The 17183-nt window shown below is 43.5% G+C and overlaps 2 protein-coding genes across 20 annotated transcripts in view; one reads left to right on the plus strand and one right to left on the minus strand.

Moving 5' to 3' along the window:
• Nucleotides 1-180: 180 nt before the first annotated feature.
• On the minus strand, nt 181-14395 carry LOC136427141 (creatine kinase S-type, mitochondrial-like). Of its 6 annotated transcripts, none has more exons than XM_066415888.1 (9): nt 14263-14395; nt 10037-10225; nt 8821-8973; nt 7551-7749; nt 6823-7029; nt 6142-6335; nt 3448-3571; nt 1865-1999; nt 181-1555 (listed from the first exon to the last, which is right to left on the minus strand). In XM_066415888.1, exons 2-9 carry the CDS (start codon nt 10174-10176, stop codon nt 1310-1312), a joined length of 1398 nt encoding a protein of 465 aa, XP_066271985.1. In that variant the 5' UTR covers nt 10177-10225; nt 14263-14395; the 3' UTR covers nt 181-1309. The 6 variants fall into 6 exon arrangements, with proteins under 6 accessions (XP_066271985.1, XP_066271987.1, XP_066271986.1 ...); XM_066415890.1 differs by lacking the exon at nt 3448-3571 and adding an exon at nt 4311-4434; XM_066415889.1 differs by lacking the exon at nt 3448-3571 and adding an exon at nt 4933-5056.
• A 265-nt stretch (nt 14396-14660) lies between these two features.
• The window catches only part of LOC136427137 (ubiquitin-associated protein 2-like), a 36892-nt gene continuing 34369 nt past the window's right edge, over nt 14661-17183 (plus strand). For 12 of the 14 annotated variants that reach the window (XM_066415867.1, XM_066415872.1, XM_066415877.1 and 9 more), the window contains exons 1-2: nt 14815-14945; nt 15492-15661. In XM_066415867.1, the coding sequence (XP_066271964.1) occupies nt 15533-15661 (129 nt within the window). In that variant the 5' untranslated portion in view covers nt 14815-14945; nt 15492-15532. Of the gene's footprint in view, nt 14792-14814; nt 14991-15491; nt 15662-17183 lie in introns of those variants that run through there. The other 2 variants (XM_066415868.1, XM_066415870.1) reach the window with 2 other exon arrangements.

Raw genomic sequence — 17183 nt, forward strand, 5'->3', positions numbered from 1 at the left:
TAGTATCAGGGGACACATGTACACACACTTGTCATGGTGAAGTTGAACTAAACTAAAGGGAGGGGCGTTATGCTTTTTTGTAAATTGATAGATTCTAAATACTATACAGATGGGGTAATATAAAAGACCAATATAAAAGACCAGTCCCATTACTCTACCCACCTCTATTAAAATACACAATTCAGAAGTAAGGAGACATTTATTTGTCACACACGAAACACAAACATTGCAGTCGTAAAGATCAGTTGTCAAAACTGTACCCAAACATCCGACACATCAACATGGCTTTTTATTGCTCTCAGTACCTCAGGCTACACAATAAAACACACAGGTGCAAAAATTATCATATGGGTAAATATCATCAGCCCATAGATATATACATACTTTAAACTCTCAGCGGGCATTGATGGCACACAAAATTCAAAACATACATTAAAAAGGAATCTCCTGTATTCGCATAGAATCTTCTAGGATAAACTCTATCAATTCATAAAGCAATGCCTTGGCACTAAGTAATACAGATGGAGAGGAATGGTCATAGGTTCTCCATCGGAATAAATCTTCACTTAAACAACAAAACAGCAGGTCACAACAACAGAGCCAAGCAGCAGATTGTGTTCGCTGGTACATTCTGGTCTTTCCTGAGATCCAGAGTTGGTAATGTTAGAATTCCTTCACTCTTTAAGATAACAAAGTCTTGCCATGTCCAATCTCACTAAAAATCTCTCAGTTACCTTCATTTTCAGACCTTAACACCATATAAGATATGGCCAAAGGAGCACCTTTTGAAATCCTTCCTTGTGTGTTTTGACAATACACATGTAACAGAATTACGATGAAGTCCTTTACCATTTAGTTTAAAGCTGGGTTAAGTTGAAAATCTTACCATGTCCAATCCCACTAAAAATCTCTCAGTTACCTTCATTTCCACACCGTATGAGGTATGGCCAAAGGAGCACCTTTTGAAACCCTTTCCTGTCTGTTTCGACAGTACACATGTAACAGAATTATGATGAAGTCTTTTACCATCAAGTTTAAAGGTGGTTGAGTTGAAAGTTACATGGTCGGTCGCTTTTTGTAATTTTTCTACTTTCTGCTACAGGAGACATTCATGAATGTATGAGCGTGTTGAAAGCACAGACAGTTATTATGATTTCATAAAATGTGTTTTTTCATCCTTATCGACGTTCAAACATATGCACTACGATACATTTTTACTTTCTGGAAAAACGTTACAAATTCTGAGTGTGCCTGGAGTTATTTAGACGATGGCTGAGTTGGTTTGGCAGCGCGGCGGAGAGAGCGGCGCTTACAGGCCGCGGCCGTCGCCCTTGGGGATGAGCTTGTCGATGCTGCGGCCCCGCTCCAGCTCCTTCTCCATGCGCACCAACAGGTCCACGCCGTCGATCACGGCCTGCACCAGCTGGACCTCCGAGGCGCCCAGACGGTCCGCGTTCGAGATGTCGAAGGTGCCGCCCACGGCAGCGGTGTCCACGCCGCCGGTACCGCGCTTCTGTAGACGCAGGGCCTTCAGGATGTTGTCAAAGCGAGGGTCCTGGACAGAACGAAACACAAACATCACCGTAACGGTCATTCTTTTCTTGTTACATTCGCAGATAAATGTGCATAAACAGGCTTATGTCATTCAGTTACAATTTAAAGAAAAACTACTCTCAAACCATGGGTACTGGACAGACAAAACACGCACACCATCAGAACTGTTATTCTTTCATCATTTTGTTTGCAGATAAAAATGTGCATACATGTCAACTTGATTTATGTGATTCAGTTACAATTGTACATTGGTAATAACAACATAGCAATGACTGCACAGTCTGGATAGGTTAAGGGCTAGACTCTGTACCTTGGACACCCTGGGGATCTTGACGTGAACTCCAGCCCTCAGGCCGGTGCCCAGGTTGGACGGACAGGTGAGGATGTAGCCCAGGTGCTCGTTCCACATGAACTCCCAGCCCTTCTCGTTAATCTGCTTCTCCACCTGTGGGACAACAGCACACCATAAATCTGAAACATCAGGACTCAGAAACAGCAGGATGGCACTTTTCAGGGAAACCAACTTGCAATTATATCTCATTCACACTTGACCTATATTGACATGTTGACGACTACATGCTCTGGCAAACGAAGAAAGGTGTGACTGTAATTGGAAACTTTTGGAGGGATCGGGAAATGATTTTAGTGGTGCAAACCCAATTTGGATTGGAACTCTTGTTGCTGCTAGAGCACGCACAGGTTGTGAGTTTATTGTACACTTAACTTTACAACCACAGCTAAACAAGCAAAACTTAAATGAACACTTTGCTAAAACAACTGCTACCCTCTTATCAAAATCATAGCTACTGTCAGTGGAGGGCCCTTAGGATTGCAAAAAGTAAACAAAATGTGGGGAAGATACCATCATCTTGAAATACCTTCAAAGAGCAAGGGTGTGGTATTGGAAAGGGAGCAAAACAATGTGAAAAACATCTCTACCAACACTTGTTGAAAAAAGGTGTTCAGATTTTCATAAATGACAGTTCAGCTGGTGGAAATTTGGAATTGAATAAAACTGATTTTTTAATATTGTGTGTAAATAGTCATAAAGGCATAAAATAGAGTGGATTCATTCCTCAGCTAACCAACATCTTTTGCACTACACAGGCTGTACAGGTCTAAACAGGAACTACAAACTGTATGCAGCTCCAGATGTCTTACAGAGGGATGACTGCAGTGAAAAAGATGTCGGTTAGCTTGAGGAATGAATCCACTCTACTTCATAATAGTCCTACACTTACAGTCACTTTTCAGGTCACACAATAGAAAACACAAATTTCACAAGTCAGCTATGCACAGCACATGACGTATGTATTAGTGATACACAGAACATGTAATACATGTAAGTGATGCACAGAACATGTATGTGTGTAAGTGAAGGCAGTCGAACACCACACACAGCACTCTTCTCACAGCAACAGTTTGGAGTTGGGGATGGAACATGAAGTAAAGAGAGAGGACTTACCTGCACACAAGTCTGGATCATGTAGGACTAATAATGTGATATAAACTGTGTGGAGCAATTTGGAAGGTACAAACTTACCAGCTCTGGAAATTTTACGGAACTTCTCCACAGACCACTAACCAAGCAGCCTTGCATCCTTACCTTTCAAGATATGGAAAACTAATCTCCTTAATAACAGCAGAGACTCAGTCATACTCAAGGGCTCACATACAAACCACCAGCTACCTTTGGCTGGAGTGTACTTGATGCTGTAAAAACAATGCCTAAGTACGATACCTCAAGTCGGCGACAATTGTCACCTAACTTCCTAAGAACGATACCTAGAGTCAGCGTTAACTGCGACCTAAGTACAATACCTAGAGTCAGCGTTAACTGCGACCTAAGTACAATACCTAGAGTCAGCGTTAACTGCGATCTAAGTACGATACCTCACTGAGTCCCTCCGAGAATCTACGGAAGACGCGCCTCATGTTTCCGCCCTTCTCCATGGAGATGACCCGGGTGTGGTCCTCCTCGTTCAGCCACACCAGGAAGGTCTTGTTCATGTTATGCCTGGGGGAAGGGGGACAGACCGTGCCGGGGAGGGGGGTACAGGTGTCAGTGGGGGGTGGGGGTGGAGGTAGACAGGGATGGTATGGCATGCAAAGGAGGTAAAGGACTAGCTACATACATGTAGGAAAGAAATTGTATCTAGATACAGAAATGTAGTAAATAGGAAAAGATTCAGGCATCTACTAGTAATGGTACATAGGAAAGAAACAGAAGAAAAGAAACAGCACAAGAATCACTCTGGTTCTTGAAGATGTACAGTAGCATGCAGGGAGGATGGAGAAGCTGGAAAAAAGATGCTAATGAAATGCAAAGGATGTTATTGAAGTGATAGAAAGAAAGTTGAAAAAGTATTTTTCATTTATAATGATGGTAGATCTAACCTGCAAAAATAGATTTGAAATGAGAAAGGTGATAATTATGACTCATTATGAGAATGGGGAGAAAGCGTGGTTTGTAGCTTAGAACAGCCTGCTGAGGGGATAGACAAGTAGACGTGAGGGGGTGGGGTGGAAAGTGGGAAGGAACGCTGAGGGGGGAGGGGGGCACAGATGGCACCAGTCATGTCTCACCCTACCTTACCAGCTACCTAATGTTCTAACACTGTAAACTACAGGCACAGCAAACCTCCATACTTATCCTGTGGCAGCAAGTGTGCAAGCCTCTGCACAAAGTGGCAAACACTCCAGTGGACACACCACACAACTCGGGGGGAGGGGGTTGGAGAAGGGGTGGGGGTTACCTGTGAGAGGCCTGTGCAGAACCTCTGGAATACCCGTTGCATGTTCCCACCCTTTTCCATGGAAATGACCCTTGTGTGGTCCTCTTCGTTCACCCAGACTAGGAAAGTCTTGTTCATGTTATGCCTGAGGGCAGGTGCAAAGGGGAGGTTCATTCATGGTGAGGGGGGATATAGGGTGCAGAGGGGGGGTTCATTCATCCTGCTGAGTGGGTGGGATGAGCTGCAGTGCTACATGCTGGTGGGAGGAAGTCAGAGATCATGTGGGAGAAAACAACTGAGACAGACGTACACAAAGGTGTGTTTGTTTGTGTGTTGGTATGTTTGTGCATTTGTATGTGTGTCTGTGTGTTTCTTTGCTTATACAATTTATCTGTGTGTTGTGATGCAGGCAAGGAGTTGTTGGATGAAAGTTTGTGAGTAACACTGTTCTGTGAGGTGACCTGTGTGTTGTTGAGTGTGTCTGCAAGTACAAAAGTGAACCCAGTAGAAAGATGCATGCTGGGACAGGGTGGCGGACAGTCGGACAGTCGGACAGGCGGACAGTCAGACAGCGACAGTCTCCTGTGAAGACAACGTGTGGGTTTAAACGGCGCGGAAACAAAGCGGGGAAGCGTGACTCTACCTCCTTGAGGCCGGTGCAGAAGCGACGGAACACCCCCGCCATGTTGCCGCCCTTCTCCATGGAGATGACCCGGGTGTGGTCCTCCTCGTTGACCCACACCAGGAAGTTCTTCTGCGCGTTGTGCCTGCGTGGGGAGGGGGGCAGGAGTCCTTCATGTGAGATCAGGGTATTTTATATACAGGACTACAGTTGTATGTTTGCAGTCTGATTTTTGGGACAATTGTATCCTACTCTGGGAGAAACAAAACTAAGTGATCAGTAGAAAGAAATCAACTCAAGAAAGATGATCTGCTGGGGGAGAGGGAGGATCACTTTGAAAAAAAAAAGTTTGATACATTATTTAAAAATGATTAAGGACTAGGGGTGGATACCGGTTTGCTGGACCTGATTCAGACCTTTATAACATCCAAGAACCGAGTCCAAAAAACCTGAACAAAGTACAAATATATTTTTCTGTTTTGTTTGACAAAAAGTGTTTTGAGTTTGCCCTCTGACAAAAAAGGCATTTAAAATAAGTGTAACATTCAAATATCAAACACTGGTTTATCTTGAAAGTTTTCTCACCAAGAAACTTTTATAATTATAGTCGTGCGTGTCAGTGTTGATTCTCTATGCTTTATATTGGCCTAATAAAACAAAACATCAACTGGACAGGATTAGGTCCAGGTTCAGGTTAGGACCTGAACCTAAATCTCTGGACCTAAACTTGGACTTGGACCTTATTAAGCCAAACCGGTATCCACCCCTTTTAAGGATTAAACAAATCATTATCGTTCTAAAGTATAATAATAATATTACTATGGCTAAGAAATCACAGTAAAACTTGCTGGAGGTAACAAGAGAAGGAATCATGCTAAGTACAGACTTAAGTTGTTCAATTGACACAGTCATTCTAAACACTATCATAACACATTTTAGCATGAAAGCTCAGTCTTTTTAAGTTAAAACATAGTCGAATCCTTTTACATAACATTTAACAATCGCATGCCTTTAAACATCACAACAATTATTTTCTTTCTATCTGAAATGTTTCTGTTCATTCCCTCCCATTCTTCATACAGGCATTCAAATCAGGGACGGGTCCTGGAGACAGATTCAAATGTAAGGCTACGACCCAAGGCGCAGACCGATCACCACCTGCAAATATATCATCAACTCTGTACAAATTAGGTCTATGCTCAAAGTGCTAAGCTGCACCATCGCACGCACCAGATGCCGCGGCCGTCGGGCCAGTCGCGGGCCATCCCGGCGCAGGTCAGCAGCGGCGAGACCGGCTTGTCGAACAGGAAGTGGTCGTCGATCAGCTGCTGCTGCTCGTCGTCTGTCATGTTGTTGAGCGGGTAGTACTTCCCCTCAAACTCTCCCGCCAGGTTGGCCAGGCCGTCAGACACCACACGCTCCACCTATGGGGGGAAGGGGGTAGGTATGACAGTTTATCTCTCATTTCATTGATCTGATTATATTATCAAAAATTCATTTTTCTACCACTTTCAAGAATCTTTGAATACAATTCGAGTTTCTTGACTTTCTGTCCAGCAGTCAGTATACATATATATATAAAGAAGGAGAACTTTATTGCGCAACTATTGTAACTGGTACAATGTATGGCAACTTACGTACATGACAGGAAATATTGCTAATTGTTAGTTGTAACGTCTAATGACTTTTTTGTCAATCAACCATCCACAAGTGTCAGTTGCTAATGTCAATGGCGACTGTAGATATCTCTCTCCAGAATGTTCTATTTTGGGCACAGGACCTCCAGTTGGCTCTGGTGACCCCTAGCTCTCTAAGTGTATTGAATACTGTACTTTTATCAATGCCTGCATTATGTAATTATCCTGATAGTTTCAGCAGGACAATGCCATGAAACCATCTGTAACCCCGTACCTCGCGCCTCTCTGCCCTGGTGCAGGCTGGCGGCAGGCTCAGGCCGCGGATGCTCCGTCCGGTACGCACGCGGCTGGACAGCACATACTTGTCGTCAAAGTTCCCCCCACGGATCTTGGTGAAGTCCAGGTCGGTGGGATGCTTGTCGTTTGGCCCGTACCCGCCGTGCCGCTCGTCAATAACGGCATCAAACAGCTCAGCGAATACCTGAGATGGGACAAAATACAAAGTCATTTACACACTGTACACTTACAGAACATCCCTTAGGTTTGTTACAGAGGACAAGTCTTTCCTGGATTGAAATTACACTGATGTATCCACTACCTGTATGTTTACAAATTTGTTTCTCCAAGTCCAAAGACTTGGCTTGACTTGAAACTTTTTATCCTTTGATAGTACATGTACAATGTACGTCCTTTTGAGATGCTAAAAGCTAGCGGTAAACATATGTTAAATGGTTTTGGCTATTGCTCGCAAAGATACTATTAGCATCTTATGCCAAATGGCAGTTACTTTTAGGTCCTGCTGATTGATGCAGATGACAAAATATACCAGCAAGGTTGTTGACAATGATTAGTGAATTTGACAATCTTTGATAATATTGTGAGAGAGGCAAAAAGCCTGCCCACTTACAATAATTTCTAGCTATTTCCTAGATCAAGTAAATTTTGGACCCCCTAGCAGCTTCCTTTGGTAGTGCAGTGAAGCCTGAGAAGTTTGGGACTGACCTCGTATGACTCCTCGTCTCCCGCGACCATGCCGACGGTCTTGATGAAGGGGTGCCCGGGGTTGTCCACCCCCGTCTGGATGCACTGGTCCAGCGTGTAGCCGGCCGGCGTCGCCTTGTCCCGCAGCTTGGCGTAGATCTTTGGTGTCAGGTTACTCGCCATGATGTTGTTGTGCTTCTTCAAGTCAGGGAAGTCAGCACTGTGGGGGGAGGGGGGCAGAAGCACGTTCAGGGGTTATTTTTGCTATTTTTGTTTATGATGGAAGCCCTCTACACCTGCTTGAGCTTTTCATGACTTCAGAACATGCAAAGAACGTTTCATCTTCCCTCATCCTGATATGTTACGCTTATTCTTAATTCCCTTGCAGCTGTCAATACTATTTTAAGTCTACTTTGTAATCGCAGTATGGTACAACTTATACCCAGCATCTTCCTGTCAACCCTTAACCTATGGCCCTTATCCTTGTCCTTTAACCCAAGCTGGTACGTATACCCGATGACTACGTAGCCGCCATAAAATGCATAAAGCTCCTGTCCTAGCGTCAGGTGGGCCTGTTCTAGCTGCCCGCTTGTCTTCAGTGGTAGCAAGCTTGTAGTACTTGAGAAGCGACGTAAAACATTGGTGAAGCTGCCAAATGGATGTTATCATTGCTTTGTTAGTGTGTCTGGGGCTGAAAATCAACCAATCAATTAATCAATCAATCATCAATTGCTGATGCCTGTGAATCTCTCTCCTGGATGTTCTATGAACATTTTAACCAGCTCCAACACTGGAAGTGTTCAACATATTTACATTTCTATTCTAGCATGCAGACTAGTACAGTCTGATACAATATTCAACATCAAGGCATGCATGCACAGCACAGCATGACATGGGGTTTGAGATGTTATCAAATGAGTAACAGTTACTACATTATGATGACCTACCTCTTGCTAAGGCTACCTGACCAGCTCAGTCCTTTCTGACCTTTGTCTTCCATCATTCATGTTTTTCTTTTGTTATTAAATTGCTTCACAGTCAACATGCTTTTAAAGTCGACTTGCATTTTTATAACATGTTTCCAATAGAGACATCATTCTGTTGTCCATGTGTAGTTGCTTGTTTATTACTTGTCTAGGACACATTCTGCTACATTCAACTTGTTAAAGTTTTGTGAGGATGATTCTTGCCACAAAGACACAGTTTGCTACAGTTAATGTTTTGTGAGGATGATGTTTGCCACAGAGACTGTCACACTTGCCACAGTTTTGTGTACGTTGGTCGGTCTTACCTAGGAGGGTATCTTTTTCTGGCCGGTTTGATGGGCGCAATCTCGGTGGCACGAAGCGTGCACGAGTAGCGCTGGCTGACAGAGCTGGTCAGGAAGCCCAGCATAAAGGCTACGACCAGCGGCACCGAGGTCCACAGGCACCGCGTGCACGTTCTGTGAACCACAAACCCACCACGCTTACCATAGAACTCTCGCCAATGCATACCGTGTGTGTGTGTGTGTGTACATATATAGGGTACACGTTCTGTGAACCACAAACCCACCACGCTTACCATAGAACTCTCGCCAATGCATACCGTGTGTGTGTGTGTGTGTGTGTGTGTGTGTGCATAGGGTGCACGTTCTGTGAACCACAAACCCACCACGCTTACCATAGAACTCTCGCCAATGCATGCCATGTGTGTGTGTGTGTACGTATGCATGTGTGTGTGTGTGAGTCACAGTGCATAGGGTGCACGTTCTGTGATCGCACAAACCCACCATGCTTACCATATAACTCTCGCCAGTGCATACCATGTGTGTGTGTGTACATATGCATAAGTTTGTGTGTGAGTGTGCATAGGGTGCACGTTCTGTGATCGCACAAACCCACCAAGCTTACCATAGAACTCTCGCCAATGCACACTGGTGTGTTTGTGATTGTACATGACCAACACAAATAGACTGGGCATGGTAAGTTTACATGGAATGGACACAAGGGTTGGTGAGGTTCATGGGAATATCTTACTGAGTTATGATTTATTGGTAGAAAAAAAATTCAGCGATGCATGATCTTTCATTTTCATTTGTCTTATCGTGTTAATCAGGCATGCGGCCGTGTGACCAGCTTCACCTGAAATGGAGGGAGGTTGTACAAATGCACCAGTAATTTCAATTTTTAGTTCCTTGCCTAATACATATTACAGGTTTTCCCCACATTTCACTGTAGCTCAACACAGTCACGCACTGTCAATTAATGCAAGTGGTGGAATTACTGGCTGTTTTGACTATTTCTTCTACAATGACATGGTGGATCCATTACTGACACTTCATTCTAAACTCAAGGAAACTGAGTGCGACTGATTATGAAATGTAGATGGATGGACATGGGAGTTAGCTATAGAGGGGAGGGAAAGGGTTGCGGGACTTATGGAGGGAGATGGAAATGTGATTGGAAGAGTAATTGAGAAAGAAACAAACGTTATCATTTCTTAAACACACTGGATCATCTCCTTACCTTGGGGGATACATTTTTCTGGCCCCGCCCACACGGGCGTCGACGGTCTGGTTGCCATAGTACCAGGCGGAGGCGGCTGCCACGCCCACTCCCCCGGCGGCGGCCAGCGTGCGAGCATTGCGAACGAAGAACGCTGACATCTTGCGTGATCTTAAGGAACTTAGGAATACAGAACCACTGAAAACTTATCTGGAAGGAAACAGATATTCAATGTTAGAAAACACCTAGTGTCTCATAATCTGTCATTCATACAGTTTTACACAGGTAAGGGTGATATGAATTCTGATGTGGAACTGAAAGTCTTTAATATCTCCAGAAAGAGAGTCAAAAGATAAATGTTGTTCAGAACAAGATGGTTAATGTCATAACTGTGCCAAAAATTTAGGAAAATTTACAGATAATTCAATCTGAGGGTTGGAATACCTTTTCTAGGACATATGAATGATATAGATGAAATCTCTCATCTTAGAAGAAAAGTGGGCCAAACCTGCCCTTAGGCTATCTTAATTGAAAATGAATTGTAGCATGATGGACCACTTAATGTTTTTCAACACAGACTGTAGTAGGCCTGTTTATGTGAATGTTTGAAATAAATGATAAACAGTACAATATAGTTAAATCAGCAGACTGTTGGTTAGTAAGATCAATACATGTACATTTTAGTCTAACCCAAAAATAAAACCCAAAACAAGTTTGAGACTCTAAAAATACAATGTAGAAAAAATATCCAATTGCGAAATTGCCTTTAGTCAGATTTGAAAACCCTGCAAAAGATTTTGAACAATGTATGGTCAAGCCACCATAAATATCAGATTAAAATCATCATATTCTATTGATTACTATCCACTCTGGACTCTCACCATGGCTGCATACCCATAGAGTATATTGCTTCAGCCAGGAGGACTATTTACTGATTTATCCCAGCACTGCTAAGTGCTAACTTCACTGCCCTGCTTATTATGACTATGAGGCAGTTATAGATTAATACCAATGTCAGTGATATGGACAGTGATCAATATTTCTGCACAGCAGATGTCATGTACAGTAACATACATCTATAAAAAGAAGTATGATTCTGGGAATACTTCCTTCTAATCTACATGTAAAATGTAAACTACACACCTACAGTGTGAAATGTTGCCACAAATGCATGACTGAAATACAGAGTGTTTTTAGACACTTCGAATTCGGCATGCCTGTTTACTGCATGGTCCACAGACTCCACACTCAAACTGAGAGTGAGACCTATTCAAGACAGACCGGGCTTAAGTAGTCTGCCTGAGGCCCAGGAGGCACTGAAGTGTAGACACATAATTATACACCAGCAGAAGGACCTGTTTACCTTAAGGACAGGTGTCTAAGCCCCCCCCCCCCAGGGCAGATTTCTACTCTAGATTACTTTCTTTGTCTGTAACCTTACATTAAAGATACAACATCAGACTGATAAATGACGTCTGCAATATTAATATTTTCCATATACAGAGCCGGTGCTAGTTATGCTGCAGAAGATCATGTTTCATTGTGACTGTTCCAAGCTGCTACAGAACATAACCCAATATAGTTAAAGTCCCAACCATGCAGTGTGCCCCATCCTAGCTAATCAGACAAAGTGCCGTTCATGTCTCTCTCTAAAACCCAGCAGATGGAAATTACCGGGAGGAGCCAGATCAATAATGCCTGTGTTACATGTAGCTCCCAGTGACAAGATGGAGGTACTGTTGACTGGGCTGGAACTGCGGGGAGTGAACTGCAAATGGGAACTGGGGGAACTAGGTGTAGCAAGCACACAATGGCATCTTAGCTTGTATAATCTACATTCCACTTTAAGGATTAAGAAACTGTAACATAACCCAACCTTAATACTACAGGCTCAAGTCTTAACAAAGGAGTACAGATTAAAACCTCATCCTGATAATTAAACATTGGTTTCAGTTTTGCAAATTTGTTTCACAAGACCAGCCGTAAAAATTTGTGATCTTTTGAAGTCAGGTGTGGGACAAAATCTTACCATTCACTTGGACTGGAACCTTATGGCTTACAGAGTGTTGCTTATTTCTATACTTGCAACTGATACAATTTCTTCTTTCCAATTAGAAACAAAGAAATTCAGGATAGCCATGCATAAATTGCTATTCTATTTGATTCGTATGTATAGATCCTTTTGTTTCCACCTCAGAGGCATCCCCCTAGCTATCAGCTGATAAGCTGAAACATGACCCCTCAATGGAACAGTTCCCTAGCAACCAGGGTTCCACTGTATACACAGATTCTCTGCAGCACAGAAACAGAAAGAAAGAACTAGAACGAAACATTTCTCATGGTTACCATGCAAAGTCCCTTGGTTTGATGCCCCCCAGCCCCCAAAAAAATCAATATGACCAAGGCAAGTTCTTTCTTAGTCTTTATGTCATGCCTGGGCCTGATACGGGTGTTCCGGACCGTGTGATAACTATCCGGATCACATAGGGTTCGGAAGTGTTATCACACAGGCTTCCATAGAATACTTCGAACGCATTTCGAGCGCGCCGGTTGCGCGGCTGTCGGAAATTCGAATACCGGATTCGGAGATTGGAATCAATGTTGCTACAGTTTCTTGTTCTAGGACACAAAACTCCCTCAACTTCTGGCCCATTCCGCATTGAAATGTATGTTTTCTCGGGTGGGTATGACCAAGGTATGACATAAATAAAATACAACACGTTGTATTCCGCATCACCCTAGGTCCCAGCCCTCCCGCGGGTCGGATCACCCTCCGGCCTACGGCCGTCGGGCGATCCGACCCGCGGTCGGGCTGGTACCTCGGGTGATACGGAATACCCTGTGTTGTATTCTATATTTATTAATTTTTTTTCCCTGTTGACCAGACCTGAGTAAAAGAATATGAAGCTGTCCAGTAAATTTGAAATAATATGCAGATGCAGAATTAACGACCAGTACAGACATTTTGTTAGTGGGTGGGGGTGGCTGGCCCTGCTAGTGGGATGCCAAGGTCAAAGGTAAAGCCTACCACAGTAGAGGCATTCGAAGCAAGCCAGGGGGGCTCCCCTCACCATGCCCAAATAAGGCTTAAGGGGGTAAGTAAGTCAAGGGGGTATAGCATCGAAATTCAGATTGAAGAGGAAATCTTGCAACTGCAACAGACTGGCATGTTTAAATGTAGGAGTTCAAAATGCACTTTCCCCTATAAATCATTAATGTCAGAGGCCATTCTTCTCCATTGGTAAACTTTTAACAGTCACGTACTCACACGTCAGGACTTTCCAGACGGTACTGTTTCAACAGGCCGACACGTTGCATTCACGTGCATATACCTGGCCAGTATTTGAAATCTGAATAATTCTAATCATTTTTATTAGTTTTCCAGTTCCAATCACAAACAAGTCTTTGAATACTGGACAACTAATTTTGTAGTATAGGCAGTGGCCATAATTTATTCAATAAAAGACATTCCTTTATCAAAGTTTATGAGACACTGAATGGGGAACTTTCACACATTGACATTTTTTTTAAAACATTTTGTGTGACATGTGAAGAAAGTCTACAGAGATTGAGAGCCATTGAGTTGTAAAATTATATTACTCTTGTTCACATTTTAAAAAGGGACAAGGAGCGCGAATAGCTTACTACTAAATAGCAACTTTTTTTGCTCGTAAAGGTGGATTGAATTCCATTGACAGCCAACAGGGACCCTAGAGGTATAAAAGCACTTGAAACTCAAACCCAAATAGCGTCCTACTTGTCTTTGTTTATCTCTTTCGATAAGATATAGGATGACTTTAGATAAACATTTCTCCATTCATGATTCCCGTCCCCTGCCCCAGCCCCTCCCACTAGTGCACCGTGCACCGTCTGCTAAAATTAGGATATATACGATGTACATATCCTCCTTGCATTATACACATACCTATAAAAGCCGTTGAAATGCGGAGAAAACACAATATACGGTATAAGAATGGCGATAGAGTCTCATTCTATCGATCAAAACCTTCCCAAATCCTCCGGTAAGGTCAAAGCCAAAAAATGGTACCGGCGCGAACCGGTGTGTTCGATTCCTCGTAAAACTACACATTTGAAAACACGGTTTTAAAGCGGATAACGAGATATTTGGGGTCATAAAAAATACCAACATGTTCTATATTATCTCTTCTACCTAACGATCAAAAGATCTATGTCTAACTCCTTATGAAAAACAAGAAATTGCCATCAATGTCAAGAGTACCACGTACCTAGGCCGGTAGCTGGGATCCGCGAACTCGACTGAGGACACGGAGACTGGCAGGTGGGCTGTGATTGGTTGAGGGATAATAAACGATGACTCTGATTGGTTAGATAACAAAGGCGGGTCCCTCAGGACTGGTGCTGATTGGCTGATGGATCACCGCTAACATTACCCCCCAGGAAACGTTCGATCGATTGTCGTCTGTTACAGACGAGAACGAGGCTAGCGTGTCATTTGAGAACTTAGAAATCAGGACAACAATGATGTACTAATGTACTAAAATAATATAACGTAAACTCCAATTATTGCGTTGAATAGAATGATATATCCATCTTCAATACTTTTATGAAAAATGTATATTTAGGCCTAATTGTCCCATGAAGCATAGGGCTTCCGGTGTCAGCTCTTCAGACGAAGATTCCCGAAGACTTGCGAAGGTGACGTAATATCTTAGGCGGACTTCCCCCGTGCTTGCCAGCTTGCCGTGCCGGCTGTGTGACGGTTTATCCAGGCGGAGAAAAGTCTTACTAACCAAGGTTCGGGTTTTCACTCTGCAGTTTTTCATAGTTTTTATATTTCCGTCTGGTGATTTTTACTGAGGGCTACACATGACGTCATCTTCGTGAGAAATGGCGGCAGAAATTTTATGCATGTCACGTGACCTTTCTGCTTTGTGAGCCCATTTTCCAGGTACAGGCGTTAGCTCCTTAGATTGTCGCTATTTTCTCTACTAAGGTTGGTCATGATTGGAATAATCTTGATGTCGCTGGGAGGATGATGTAGTGGGGAACATTTTGGGCGATTTTTAGGAGAACTGGTCCTTTTTTGAAGCCATAGGGTCGGGGGAAATGTGGCCCGACGGGCGAGAGAGAGCATGGCGTCGCGACAGCACGCCGCGAAAAACTGTTTTGTTCCCTTTCCACAAATGGTTCTGCGGCTGTAAATACACATTCTTAGTCCGCGGAATGTCAGGAATGTTTCCCGAAAAGTCTGCTTTTCTTCGGAAAAGCCTTATGCGTTCGGTAAAGGGCTCGATAATTAGGTTTTGTGTGTTTGCGAATGTGTTCTCTTTCGCTTTGCCAAACGACGTTTTGTCAGTCCATTCACTTCTCAGTCATCAATGATGTTTGTGTTCAATAACTTCAATAAATGTCGAACCTTCGCTCACTGATTATCATTTCAGACTAATATCAGTCTCTTTTATAACGTATTTTCCTTGTCTCTGTTTCCCCGCAGATTTTGTATTTTGTACATACGTTGTTTTGTATATACTGTATATGATGAGTGCGGTGGGGACACGTGGTTCCCGAGGAGGCCATCGGGACCGAGCTTCCTCGGCCAAGACACAGACACAGCCCGGCGGCAAGGGAGCGCAAGGCCCGCAGCCTGAGCGCCTTCCCAAACAGGTTAGAACCTTACAAACCTTTCCTCACGTTTCTGTCGGCCAGGGTCGACATCAAGGCGTCTGTAGACGTCATTTTTTAAAGGTCAGACTTTGGGAAGAAAAATGGCGGTCATGACGACACAGGGAAGTATGGTGGAAGATTCCTCCGTCAAATAATTTTTCTAACGATGTTATACATTACTTGAACAAAATGGTAAAATTGTAGGAACTATTGGGCTTCTAGTAAGACTATTGAAAGATTCATACAATAATTTGGAAGTATAAGATCAGAATAATTTTTGAGTCATGTAGAGTTGGAAAGTCCCCCTTTCCACTCATGTTGAGACCTCCCTCTGCTATGCAGGGGTAGCAAGTGTGTACATGTTCGCAAGCTGATACTGAACTGTCTAGACATGTTTTGGGAGTTAGGTCTGCTGATGTAGTTTACCTTCATTACCTTAGCCAAGCAAAACGGTTATGTTTTGTTTGTGTGTGTGTGTGTGTCTGTCAAGAAGTCTGTCTGTCTTTATCTATCTGTATAACCGGCGTAGTATACACTGATATTCCTATAGCATTTCTGTATAAGGACTCGTATCCATATCAGTACAAGTTAGACAAGGTTCATTCCCCAGAAATGATAATGAGCCAGTTTTGCAAAAGTTACTTGAGGCCCTGTCAATGTTGCCAGGTTATCAACTATCATAATTGACTGTGAGATGCCAGGAACATATGCTGATGTTCAGATGTCAAGAAATACATAGAAAGTAAGTAAAATGTGTGAACCTGACTGCCCAGTGATGTGAACTTTGCCTGGAGGCTGGTCTCACCGGCGGGCGACCAACGGGCCCCCCTCCCCTCCACCCCTCCTTCTCCTTAGTTCCCATGGTAACGCCCTGCCCTTCCACGTCCGTCCCCTGCCCTGAGGTTCCCCCGGTACAGACAGTTGGCCGATGACCCTCAGATTATGAGAGCTGAGGGCAGTCAGAATCTTACATCAAACTCACAATATGGTGATGGCTGGTACAACACCTTAGGTGAGCAGGTCTAAGGTACTAAATGAAGATGTATTTTCTAAAAGAATGCAAATGTTCCTAAGATGGCACAGTGAAAAAATTGGAGGAAATTTACCCGACATTTCCCCAGCTCCCTAGCCTGAGTGTCATCCTGTTAAGTTCCAGGCTCTGCCTTCCCAGAACGCAGAAAGTTTCTGTGAAGGCAGAGCCTGGCACTAAACAGGATGACACTCAGGCTTCCAGCTCCTCACACATGACAAATGTGGACTAGTCATTCTACTAACTATCGCCAGCACCTCAAGGTCTATAGTTGATGATGTTGAGTAGCCCTGGCATCTCTAGATGGCGTAATTTGTTATCAGAATTCCCAGCCTGCCATGTCTGTCCCAAGACATGTACAGGATTATGTGTGACAGTCTGCAGTAATGGATTACTGTGGCGTGTCACTTAACAGCAGATTATTGTTCTCTAGGGAGGGGTGGTTTGTACAAGCCAGGTCTGTACTGTGGGGTCTATATTATATAATATCAA

Source organism: Branchiostoma lanceolatum, chromosome 2 (genome assembly GCF_035083965.1).
Source record: "Branchiostoma lanceolatum isolate klBraLanc5 chromosome 2, klBraLanc5.hap2, whole genome shotgun sequence".
In the NCBI taxonomy this organism is placed as follows: Eukaryota; Metazoa; Chordata; class Leptocardii; order Amphioxiformes; family Branchiostomatidae; genus Branchiostoma; species Branchiostoma lanceolatum.